Genomic DNA, 13,029 nt, shown 5'->3' on the forward strand with positions numbered 1-13,029 from the left:
GGAAGTCACATATTTCAAGAAGAAAGGATATGCATGGGTGACATGGATATATTATCCAATGTAAAGTTTGTACCTTGAACTAGCCCTTGAATCTTGATACCAAATTAATGATTACAGATTCTCACATTGTGGCATATAAACGAATGTCCGCGTAGGAAGGGTCTGACAGGGATTTTTTTTAACGGAATACTGTAAAAAAACTACTGATGTCAAAGCATCAATGGTGCTTCATTGGATTCTACATAAAGACTTTACAAAGGCACAATGGTTAATTGGATCCATCCAATGGATAAAGGAATTTCTAGGAGCAGAATAAACTCGGGAACCAGAATCATGTCAATTTGTACCAAACTGTCATACAATTGTATGACAGTTTGGTACATGGAACAATTTGATGAATGACATTTCACTGTATATGACAATTTAGTGAAAGACAATTGGTGGCTACAACAATTTGGAGGTACAATGAAGATAAGAAGACAGAAAATGCAAACTTTTAACATGCTATGCTGTAAATGGCAAATTTAATGATCGTGATACTGTTCTTCATATTTTACATTTTTAATAGAGCATATCATTTTTTATTGCATATTCTACTTTTTTTTTTTTTTTTAGGAAATCTTATTAAAAAAGTGCCACTGACATATTAAAGATTTGGATACACAAAAACCTTAGTTTTTTGTGTATTCTTTCTACTTTCACTTCTGCAAGTTGCATTTTTTTAGGAAATACATATGGGGAGGGGTTGTTCCAGAAACAAAGTACAGATCATTAATGGATGCTGGCTGAGCAATGCACATTTTCTGACATTCAGTTTGCAATCCATGCTACAGTTTTTATTGAGAGAACTTAGTAGTAGGCTAGTATCAAATAGGGTTACCTTTTTTTTTTTTTTTAAGTAGGCTTACCTGTCTAAACTTAACACATCTTATCTTTGAATTGAAGATGTTACAATATGAATGGAGTCACTTTCCAACCTGCCTATGAGAAAGATCAATGTGATTCCTTTTATACAAAATAAATGGATAAAAAATATATTACTTTCTTTTTTTTAAATTTCTGCATTCCTCCTTCTAAGTCACCAAAATTTCTCATTCCCCAAAGATTTTACTTCGATTTTGTTAATTTCTGATTTCTGTGTGATGCACTAAATTAGCATTAGTTGATGCACATAATGCAAGAAACCAAGCTTATAGAGCATTAACCAAAATAAAAAAAAAAAAAAAACCTTCCTATTTCACCCATCCGGTCACTCCAAATGTTTGTCTAGTTCAGCTGTAAATTTATTTAAGCTATCAACTTCCACAACAACAGATGGAAGTCTGTTCCAGCAATCAACTACCGACTGGCTAAAGAAAAACTTCAGCACATCTATTCTACAACTGTCTTTCCTCAATTTGAATCTATGCCCCCTCAGGTTCTTAATCTGACCAAGCGAAAGAATCCCATCAGCATTGAGCCTGCTCAAACCATTCAAGGCCTTGTACAACTCAATCAGATCACCGCACAGGTGCCTAGACTCCAGATGCTGCAACTTACAGAATTTAAGCCTCTCCTGGTAAGAGAACCCCTTCCTTCCTTCCTCTTACTAATTTTGTTGCACTTCTCTGTACTCATTCTAGTAACTCTACATCCTTCCTAAAATGAGGCATCCAGACCTGTACGAAGTACTCAAGGTGTGGCCTGACCATTGCCTTATACAAAGGTATAATCACCTCCTTGTCTCTGCTAGCAAAATTCCTATATATCATTGACAAAATTCCATGACCTACTCTGGCAGCCAGTCTGCACTGCTCGGAGAACTTCATATCCGACTGCACAATTACCCCCAGGTCTTTTTCATTCTTCACTTCCCTGAGTGTAGTACCACACAGTTGGTACATTTCTCTTGGGTTACTGCTACCCATATGCAGTACTTTGCATTTGTTAATATTAAACTTCAGTTGCCTTTTATCAACCCATCTACCTAACTTTTCTAGATTCTGTTGCAGTAGCATACTGTCTTTACTATCATTAAAAACCCTGCCAACCTTTGTATCATCTGCAAACATGGACATTAAGCCTGATATAACTCCATCGATATCATTAATAAATATTAAAAAACAATGGGCCAAGCACCAAACCCTAGGGAACTCCACTAATAACATTAGTCCACTTATTACCACTCTCTCTGCCGTCTCCCACTCAACCATCCTTTTATCTATTGCAGCAACTTGCCTTTAATGCCATACCGCTCCAATCTGTACAGCAGTCTTCCATGTATCAAAAGCTTTCCTGAAATCCAAGTATATGATATAAAAATTATTTTTTGCATCCAGTTCCTTTGTGACCACATCATAGTTTGTTTGTTATTTGGGTTTTAGGAGCATTAGCAACTAAGGCCATATTGCTCCGGGAATATGCGGTGGTGATTCCCGGACCTTTCCGCATCCTCCGTATTTGGTGGTGACGGGCTCGAACCCCGGTGTAATCAAGAAGCGTGTGCTACGAACTGCTGCTCCTTCCCACCTGGCTACGGAGGCGCCCCACATTATAATATCCAATCAAACTGGTCAGACAAGACTTCCCCTTAACAAACCCATGCTGTGTCTGAACTATTACTGCAATCTTGCCTAGGTAATCCTGCATCACTTCTTTAACCAATGACTCCATTATTTTTCCTGGAACAGAAGTTAAACTAACAGGTGTATAATTATTTGAGTCGCCCTTTGAATGCCTTTTTTGAATTGGGGATACATTTGCACATCTCCAGTCCATAGGGACATCCCCCTGAATCTAACGTTGCTCTCATAATTAAAGTTAAGGGTTTGTTTACTTCCCTTGCTGCCTCCTTCAATATAACTGGATAGATTCCATCTGCCCTTGGTGCCTTTTTTATGTTTAACGTCAATAATTTCTCCTCCACTCTGCTCTCCATTATTACAAAAACATTTAGCTCCCTGTTAGAGTTTAGTAAACTTCCGTCCTCCCCTTCTTTACAGAATTCCTCATGTGTGAATGTAGATGCAAAATACTCATTCAGTTTGTCAGCTATCTAAGCAGGATCATCAACGATCAAACCACCAACATCAAGTGGACCAATCTGATTCATCCCCTTCCTTCTAGAGTTTACATAAGTAAAGAAGTCTTTGTTGTTTTTCTTTGCATCCTTTGCCAAGGATTTTTCATAATCAGCCTTCGCTTGCCTAACCTCCTTTGTGATTTGATTACAGACTAGCTTATATCTGCAATAGGCTTCTGTGTCACCTGCTAATTTATATGCGACCCACGCATTTTTCTTCTCTGCCACAAGCCTCATTAGTTCATCTGACATCCACTTAGGCCTAAATCTTGAACAGTATTTCTTAATTGGTATGAAACACGTAGTAGCTTCCATTAATTAATTCCTTGAAGGCTTCCCATTTAGAATTCACTGTTTTTAACATCATCAGTTGATTCCACTGTATAGAATATAAAAACTGCCTGACACGACTGCAGTCACCTTTACAAAAACCCTTCCCCTTACCCTTGATGGTAGTTACATCTTTAAGTAAATCCCACATCAGTAGACTGTGATCACTGTCACCTTGTGGTTCTTTCATCTGCAAATTTCTAATGCATGAGCCATCACTGCAGATAATCAGATCAAGAGTATTACCCCCTTTGGTTGCCCCTCGAACATGTTGTGGTAGAAAACAATCCTCCAAAATATCCACAAAAGTCTTACTAGCGTGCGAGCGACCAATCCATAAGTTCTAGTCAATATCTGGATAGCTAAAATTCTCCATTACAAGACATTCTGATTTACTGGCCCATTCTGTTTCTCTGCACAACTGTCTGCTGTACTGATCAGAATCATTAGGTCTACAACACACTCCTACTCGCATTTTTCCTTTCCCGGTGTTTACGTCACACCAAACTGACTCAACATTGCAATGTCCACCTATGTCAACTGGATGCACTTCCTTAGATTTTAGGTGTTTCTTATCTAACAGCATAACCCCTCCTGCTTTCCTACCTGTCTATCCTTTCTGTACACATTGTACTCCCCAAATTCCAATTCTGCATTGTTTATATCTGTGTTATACCATGTCTCTGATATCCCTACAATATCTGCCTTTGATGCCTTAATCAGCACTTCAAATTCATCAAATTTATTTACTATACTTCTAGCATTGGTGTACATGCACCTGTTCTTACTCTTAGTTACCCTAACAAAGCCCATATATTTACTTGTTCCATGATGACTCCCAACAGCTTTTGAAATCCTAGCAACTTGCTCTCTAGGCTACTGCTCATTACAATAGAAACATTGCAAGAATCGCTTTCGCCTCTGCGTGCAGCTACTGTTAATCTTTTAGTCTGTGAATCCCTCCAAGCTAGCAGTTTTCCAACCCAACTAACATTGCCTCGATAGCATCAGCAAATATTCTTGCACCCTTTCTACATGCTTTGAACAATTTCTCCAGGGCCGAATTGATTGACAAGGCTCTCATCATGTACTCCCTCCTATCGTGTCCAGGCAGAATTGCAGACATTTTCAAATTCAACCTTAGCTCACGATTTTTTTCAACACTGACCTGTACTTGTTAATTAAATCTGCAGATCTCTTACTCTTAAGGTCATTAGTGTCTTCTTTAAGTCTTCTGCAAATTTTGAAAATATTTATTAATGACAGTGACAAAGGCATACCAGGCTTAATGTCTAAGTTTGCAAATGATATAAATGTTGGAAGGATATAAAATGATGATGTAAATGACAGTAATCAGGATATGTTACACCAACAAGGTCTAAAAGAATTAGCCAGATGGACTTGAGAGTGGCAAGTGAAGCTTAACACTGATAAATGCAAGGTACAGCATATGGGTAGCACTAATCCCAGAATAACATACCAATTGTGTGGTATAACAAACCAAAGATAACATATCAGAATAACATACCAAACTCATGAAGTTCTCTGAGCATTGCAGATGTGCTGCTAGGATATTTCATGGGGTTTTGTCAATGATATACCAGATTTTGAGTAATACAGGTCTGGATGCCTCATTTTAGGAAGGATAGAGATCTGCTGGAATGGGTGCAAAGAAGAGCAATGAGATTAGTGAGGGGTACAAAAGGATATCCTTACCAAACAGGCTTCTATTATGCAAATTGCAGCATGTTTCCAGATCCTGCAAGAAGATCTGACTGAGGCATTTAAAGTAGCTTTGAATGCCTTGAGTAAACTAAATGCTGATAGCATTCTTCCTCTTAATCAGACAACAGACATCAGTGGATAAATTTAAATTGAGGAAGATGGTTGCAGGATACATATGCAGAAATTTTTTTGCAGCCAGCAGGTAGTTGATTGAACAAACTCTCATCTGGTATTGTGGAAGTGGATAGTTTGAATAAACTGAATGAAGAACTAGACAAATTATCAGAGGGTTTGGACAATAATGAATGTGTGAAGTTAGGGTTAATTGTCTGATGGCACAAGGGGTTTCTCCCATCTCCGCCGATGATGAATGTGTGAAGTGGATTTTTTTTGGATGATGCTATATAAGCTTGCTTTCTTGCATCACTTGCTAATACTAACTGATGTTACTGCACACAGGGCCAAACATTATTAAGACTGTAGGATGTCATCAAAGAAATGCTTGAACTTTTTTCACATGAGTGATTCTTTAGTATGGAAATACAACACTGCAAAATGTACATCAAAATCAGAGCTTGCTGCAGTCATCATCGTGCCAATCTGTTGCAAACACTGACCTCTCCCCCAGTCCCTCTCAACTATCAATTTTTGGGCCACACCCATGAGGTCAAAGGTTTTCAATCAAATAGCAAGTGGAATATGCAGTTCATTTATGCCCAAACAAAGTAAGCCCAATTTTTTACAGAACAAGAATATGCCTCATACTACAATGAGATAAGTGCATTAACATTATGGTTAATATGCAGAGAAATAGTACTCAAAATGTACAATACACTGTATAGTTCAAAAATGCAAACACAAGTTTCTGAAAAATTATAATAATCTAGCAAACTTGAATTTTTGATAAATGAGGAGTTTTCAATAATGAATCAAGACTAATTTTTATTACACAATATACAGAATGAATATTAATGAAACTTATCAGATATTCCTCTAACATTGTTTTTGTCTCTGCAGGCCCACAATAATTTCTGAAAACCATCATGAAACTCAAATAAGGAAAATATACCCACAAGGAAAATAATGAATGAACAGCAAGCCAATGTGAAATTCTGTTTTATGGAGGGGGGGGGACCTACAGAAACAGAACATTTGCAAAAAGTCTATGGTGGAAACCTAGCTCCACTGTATTTAAATGACTTAAGTGGTTTAAAGAGGGAAGAAAAACACACAACATGATGCATTCATCAACATCAATAGCTATTGGCACAACATATGCTATTGTTATTAAAGAGACAAATTACAGTCTGAAAACTTGCAGAGGCCTTTGTTCTTCATACACCAAAACACACTCTTCAGGCACTTAAGCTTTTGAATTAAATGTGCAACTGGACACATAAATGAACTGAAAAAATTTATGCTTTACACCTTCAAAGGGAAGTAAAAATGTTTCCCTTCAAAAGATCCTGCCTTTCAGACTAATTGGAGGAATCAACAGCAATGGACACCAGCTGTTTTATAATTCCGACAAGTTTGTAACTTTATTTTTTATGATCCCAGAAGACACTACAACACTGAGAGAGCTTGTTCCCTCCACAGTTCATCCAGACTTGAAGCAAAAATAAAGATAAATTTCTTGTTATTACCTGTTGTTATTTTTACAGTGCATCTAAGACTATATTTCACTCTGTATATATTGTGTGTGAGTGTGCACATGTTCTGACTGTACAGATGTGTTCATAGACCAATTTTTATGTTGTGCCAGAGTAATTCATAGGCAGGAACCAGGAGAATGGTTAACTATATCTTCAACTGAAGAGGCCTTTAACAATTCCTCCAGTCTCTGAGAGCATTCAAACTCAAACTTCTCCAAATGAGTGACAAATGGTGAAATCACTATATTCTCATTGAACAATTAACACCTCTATTATCACGTGCCATACAGTGACTTATGATCTATACCTGTGGTCCTTCCCATTATTCCTATTTACTCTTTGAACTTGTTTCTTTGGTCATGTATATGTTCAACCAAGAAACAGCTAATAGAACAAGAAATGCATCTGGATTTTTGTATTTTTTTGATGTGAGTAACCTTTTTTATAAGCTCATATAAAATTATAACAATTTAATTTTCTTTAACAATTTAATGTTGAACAGTGCAACACTGCAAGAGAAAATAATTGCAAGATTGAGCTATAAACAAAGTGCCAGAATGAATATTTTAAGTACTTTGCACCCAGGATTTCTTGAACCCTGGCCTAGTACATGAAAAATAAATAAATAAATGCAAGTCCTACTGTTTATAGTTTATTTTACTTAAGGTATTAAATAAATTCAATAAAGCAATCTAAAAAGCTATTTTCAGATTGCTTATTCTTAACTTGTGAACTACATCACCAACATGTTGGTAAGCACTGCAAATGTGATACAGCATCATAACTCACCATATAAGAAGTGATGATTATATGTAGAACAGCCCAGAGAAAACTTGCTGCAATAGTCTCACAATGAGAAATCGATGCCATTGTGAAAAGACTACTACTGGGCTGGGAAAATACTAGCCCTTTCCATAGCCTTTTTAATTTAAGACTCATTGGGACATCAACTATTTTCTCTTACTGTGCTAGCTCATATGATATTAAGTTTAAACTTTCATAATGTATATTGTCTGTAAAAGTATAAATTTTCCCTCCAATTTGCATGTTATGCAGGCCGAAAAACCCAGAAATACTCATGGGGAAACTTACCCCCTCCACCTGGGTTAACTAACTGCAGCTTAAACCAGAGAGGCCTTTTTCCTTTATTCTTCAGCATGACTGAAATGCAGACCTATCCAAATGAGTACCAGGGGATGAATCCCACTATATAGCCAAGAAATATTACATATCTTGGCATATAAAAAAATGGTTGCAAATCCTGCTACTTATAACACTGTACTACAAAACTTCTGAAAAGAAGGAAGGCAAAGAAAAAACATCGTCATACAGAAAGTCTGAATATAGTTATTTTTTTATAAGAGGAAGAAAAACTTTCTGGAAATAATGACTTACTTGATCCTCATTTTCATCAGAAAATGTAATAGAAGTTAGTTTGTAGTTGTGCTTTAGAAGATATTCATAAATGAGAAAGTTCAAGGCACGTTTCTCATGTGGCTTAACTCGTTCATTTGAGACCACATTATCCAAACCAGCAACCGGAGTATTAGGATCAGATTCTAGAAAAAAAAAATTTTTTTTTCAAATGTCTATTTTTTAATCCCTTACTTTGATATATTTAATACTAATAATACCAATCAAGACTTTTTGTACTTATACTCTTCATAATTTACTTGTAAAATTAAAGCTTTTTTTTTTTTTTTTTTTTGAAACCATGAATCTTCAATCCCTTTCTCCCCATAAAGTTCCTGGGTATGCATGTAGGTAACGTACAAATATCAAACTAAAATAAATACTTTTATTTAATTATTTAAATTATGACATTATATATAATTTAAAATATAAGTATGTAAATTTCAGTAATATCTGCATTTTGAAACTGTACATTGAATGTTATAAAAACTAATCCTTAATAAAGTAAACTTCCCAGCACATTTTACAAAAATATCAGCATTTTAAAATACGGAAATATTAGGATAACAATCTGCAACTCATATTAACAATCACATTAGTCTTTAAGAATCCATGCAAGAAATGGGTGACATTTCTCTCTTTATTCTTGCAGGATTATCTTATCCGTTAAACTTTTTGTACCCAGCAAGACAAATTGCATAGATAATGCAATGATTATAATTCTCACAATAAAACAAGCTTGGCTTGCAACAAGTTTCCCCTGCACTACTTTCAAAAACATGACCTTGCCATAAAGTTACTCAGTCATTTGTTTAAAAGATGTGGCTGCTCTGACAGCATGCTCCAGGACTAAACAAAACAGGCTGTCATTACATGTCTCATGAGGAATCTGCCAGGTCAGTCCCTCTGCAGACAGCAGGTTGTTTCTAGTAGCAACACACAAACAGTTTTAAAGAAGTTGTTCAATGTGAGTTGCTATGTGTTATACAAAATCAGCATTTTCAATATAGCTAAGGCTATCTGATTTGTCTGAATGTTATCACTAGGAACATGTTTTATCTGATTAGGGATGGGTTAGACCTGAAAGACTGTCCTAGCAGTCTCATCTTTTAAAAAAATGGCAAATTAACCTTTTTGGCAAGGCCATCTGTTTGAAAGCAGTGCAATATCAGAGCAACTTGTAACAAAGGCAATTTTGTTCTGTGAGAATTAAGACCATTGTATTATCAATGTAGTTTAAATCCTGCTGGCTGCAAAAACAGATATATTTTGTAAAAATAGACAAGGTATTCCTGCAAATGTCTTTTCTCTGATGCCATATAGATTTAGCTATACTATAACTTTGAATTTCTCATTTTTAGTGCTATCTCTTTTTCAGTAAACTTTGTAACTTAGTGCAAACTGCTCAAAGAGAGCGAGTTAAAATATTCAGTGTGGATGCAGCTGAAAAAATATATGCTTCATTAAATGTAGTTAATATCTTCATAAACAGAAACTTACTGACACACACACACACACACACACACACACACACACACACACACACACACACACACACACACACACACACACACACACACACACACACACACACAATAGATTTAATTCCACATACCAAAGTTATTTTGGCACCATTAACTAGTTATCCAGCTTGTCAGGTGCATGACTAAAACAAAAAACAACATGGGACTCAAGATCCCCCACCTGGCTTTCCAAACCATACTACGAAAGAGAAGTGAATGAGTCAAGGTCATTCTAGTGAATGACCTTGATTGCCTATTTTTCTTCTCCTCCCTCTCTGCTGTAGTTATAATACTGGCAAAAACAAAACTCAGCAATCTGGTTATTATGTGCGAGAAACTGACTGAATTTCTCCCAGTATATTACTAAATGTCAAAACGTCATGTAAACTGATAAAGGCCACTGTTATAATGATTTCTTAAGAAGAACAGTTATTTATTTTTTATTATTCTCCATTACAAATGCATTTTTTCTCTGAAGTACATCCACTGACATTCTTCCATTTGCAGTGACTACATTTATTGTAAACAAGATATTAATTCATGGATTACATTTTAACCCAATAATAATATCTTTTTGTCATTAAATGTATTGTTTACAGAAGTAAATAAGTTCAGTCTTCGTGGTTAATTATTCAAATGAAATGTGCTTCTCCAAAATTGTTCAACTATTAGAAACACCACTGTAAAATGCAAAAAAGTTTAAAATCCAGCACCTCTCAATTTCCAAGGGTGCTGAATTTTAATGAGTTTACGCTATTCATTAACTACTTGTTCATTTGGTTGTATGCTAGTACTTGTAGTGGACAACCAATAGTAAGAGAAAAGGTTTTAAGAAACACTGATGGGGAAAAATTTAAGAAAATTTTATACATTAAATATTTTTCTGCAGAGTAAGAAAAGACCACCATTATTTTATTTCATGACAGAACATCTTGATCCAAATCACAGAACATCAGTGTTCTGCAGATCACAGTTTGAGAATTACTGGGCTTAAGTATTAACAGGAAGTGAAACCCAAAATTCTGCACACTGCAATGGCAATGGAGAAACACACATAGTGAAAAGTTGCCAACTGCCCAACATTATTATTTGCCATTAAAAGTTTGTTTGGGATGTCCCATTGAGCCATTGTCAAAATCGGAGGTGCTAAATATTAATGGAACTGGTACTATCCTTCCTTGAATTAAATGTATTGTAAATTTATTAGAAGATGTAATTTTATCTTAAAAAAATGAACACCCATATTTTTATCTATCCATCAAATATATTTATCATGTAGAGCCAGTATGACAGAACATAACAGAAATAAATTTTAGTTTTATTCAATATAACTAATAATTTTGCAATTTTAAGTTTTAAGTGTGACATTTTTTAAAGGCAACTAATCAGTGCTCTTGATATTTTTGTTCCTTAAATCTTTATTTAAAGGTACAGTGACCACTGGTTATTAGAATCAGCCCTTTTATATAAACTTCAGAGAACAAATTCAAAATCATCAAAATGCACTATATTTTCACTGCTTATTGGAATCAGATTTTCAGCTTCAAAGAACCAAACATTTGTTTATCATTGTTCAAGAAAAGCAATAATTCTAGAAGAACTAGAATGTACAAGTTAAAACAAGAAAAGAAAGTTGGAAATACCAGAACAATATGAAATTTTTCAAATAAAATTAGCTACCAAACCATTGAAATATATAATTGTTTTGTCCAGTTGTCAACAGAAAAATGTTTTAGAGGTGATCCTGAATGGGCTCCCTGTAGGAGATGGCAACAGGAAGGAGCATTACACTGCTAAGTGCTATCCCAATCCTAGAAAGCTCAGCTGGCACTGCTCTTATAAAGAACATTGATCACAAATCCTTTAGATGGAAGAATAAAGCTTTGTTGCAGCAAATTTCTGTGCATGGTATCATAAAACCAATGTGGATTTTATGATACCCATGCTCTCTGAATGTGTCCTCCAAAAATTATGGTTCTTCATACCAGTATGCAAAATATACTTAATGCAGCACCACTCCCTATCTTGGCTTCCTACTGCACTTGGAGTCTGCCTCTTTATTCAGTTACAGTATCTCACTTGAACCTGTTGGTGTTAATCCTCCTCAACCAGAGCTCAATTTTAAACTGTTTCTACATTTTCAGTGATTTTAAGGATATGTCAGTTAGCAAGAAAGGAAATGACTTGAGGGTAACAGAAAAGATGCATCTTATAGATAGATATGATAAGTTAAACTTAAGCAACTTCTCCAAAAAAAGAAAGCAACTGATAAATTAGGAATGCCTGTTATTATTATTAAAATTGCTTGAAACAACAAACAATAACAGGGCTAATGAGAACAAGAAAAGGAAATACAAAGGAAATCATCCAGCCATTAATAGAGAATTGCTGGTTTGGTTCAAGCAACCAACAGATGGATGGCTGGCTGACACGGAGAGGCATGACATTATGTATAGAAAAATTCATGGAGAGAAGCAAGAATCCGATTTTTCAGCAGTTGAACGTGGCTACAAACAAGTTGAAAAACTGTATTAAACTCATACAATTCAAAAATATCTTTAATAAGACAAAATGGGACTTTACAAGGCCACACCAACTCAAATTTTTAAATATGCTTTCACTTATGCAAAGGAAAAAAGATTATGAATAGAATTACTGTTTCTGCTAACTACAAGATAACAGGAATAATCAAAATGAAGCCTTGAACAACAAGCAAAAATTAATCTCGTAGATGTTTGAAACTTACCTGTTAAATATACCAGCAACAACATTATGAATGACAGCTTCCATATTTCAAGATTATGAGCAACTGGAATAGGCAATTGGGCATGAAAAAGGCTAAACTAGTTTTTGACAGCTCTTCGGCTTATCCAAACTCAAATGGTATTTAATTGGTTTTTCTAATTCAAAATGCAACATTGCCGATTCAACTCTTCACCAGGGAATTAGCATTAGGAGAGACATATGATGCAAGAAAGCAAGATTATACAGCATAAACCAAAAATAAATAAATAAATAACCTTCCCGTTTCAATCATCCATTAGCTCCAAATGTTTGTCCAGTTCTTCCTCAAATTTATTTAAGCTATCAACCTCCACAACAACCAACAGAAGTTTGTTCCAGCAATCAACCACCTGATGGCTAAAGGAAAATTTCCACACATCTATTCTACAACTGCCTTTCCTCAACTTGAATTTATGCTCCCTCAGCTTTCAGCTTGTTCAAACCATTCAAGACCTTATACACCTCGCAGGTGCCCAGTCTCCAAATGTTGCAATTTGCAGAACTTAAATCGTTCTTGTTAAGAGCAACCCTTTGTTCC

The 13,029-nt window shown here is 35.4% G+C and overlaps 1 protein-coding gene across 1 annotated transcript in view; it reads right to left on the minus strand.

The window, feature by feature from the left end:
* The window catches only part of LOC150078878 (RAB11-binding protein RELCH homolog), a 450,480-nt gene that overhangs the window by 383,479 nt on the left and 53,972 nt on the right, over positions 1-13,029 (minus strand). The window contains exon 4 of the mRNA XM_090382879.1: positions 8,167-8,330. Within this exon, the coding sequence (XP_090239005.1) occupies positions 8,167-8,330 (164 nt within the window). The remainder of the gene's footprint in view (positions 1-8,166; positions 8,331-13,029) is intronic.

This window comes from Mastigoproctus giganteus, chromosome 10 (assembly GCF_048544385.1).
Source record: "Mastigoproctus giganteus isolate SK-2022 chromosome 10, ASM4854438v1, whole genome shotgun sequence".
Lineage (NCBI taxonomy): Eukaryota > Metazoa > Arthropoda > Arachnida > Uropygi > Thelyphonidae > Mastigoproctus > Mastigoproctus giganteus.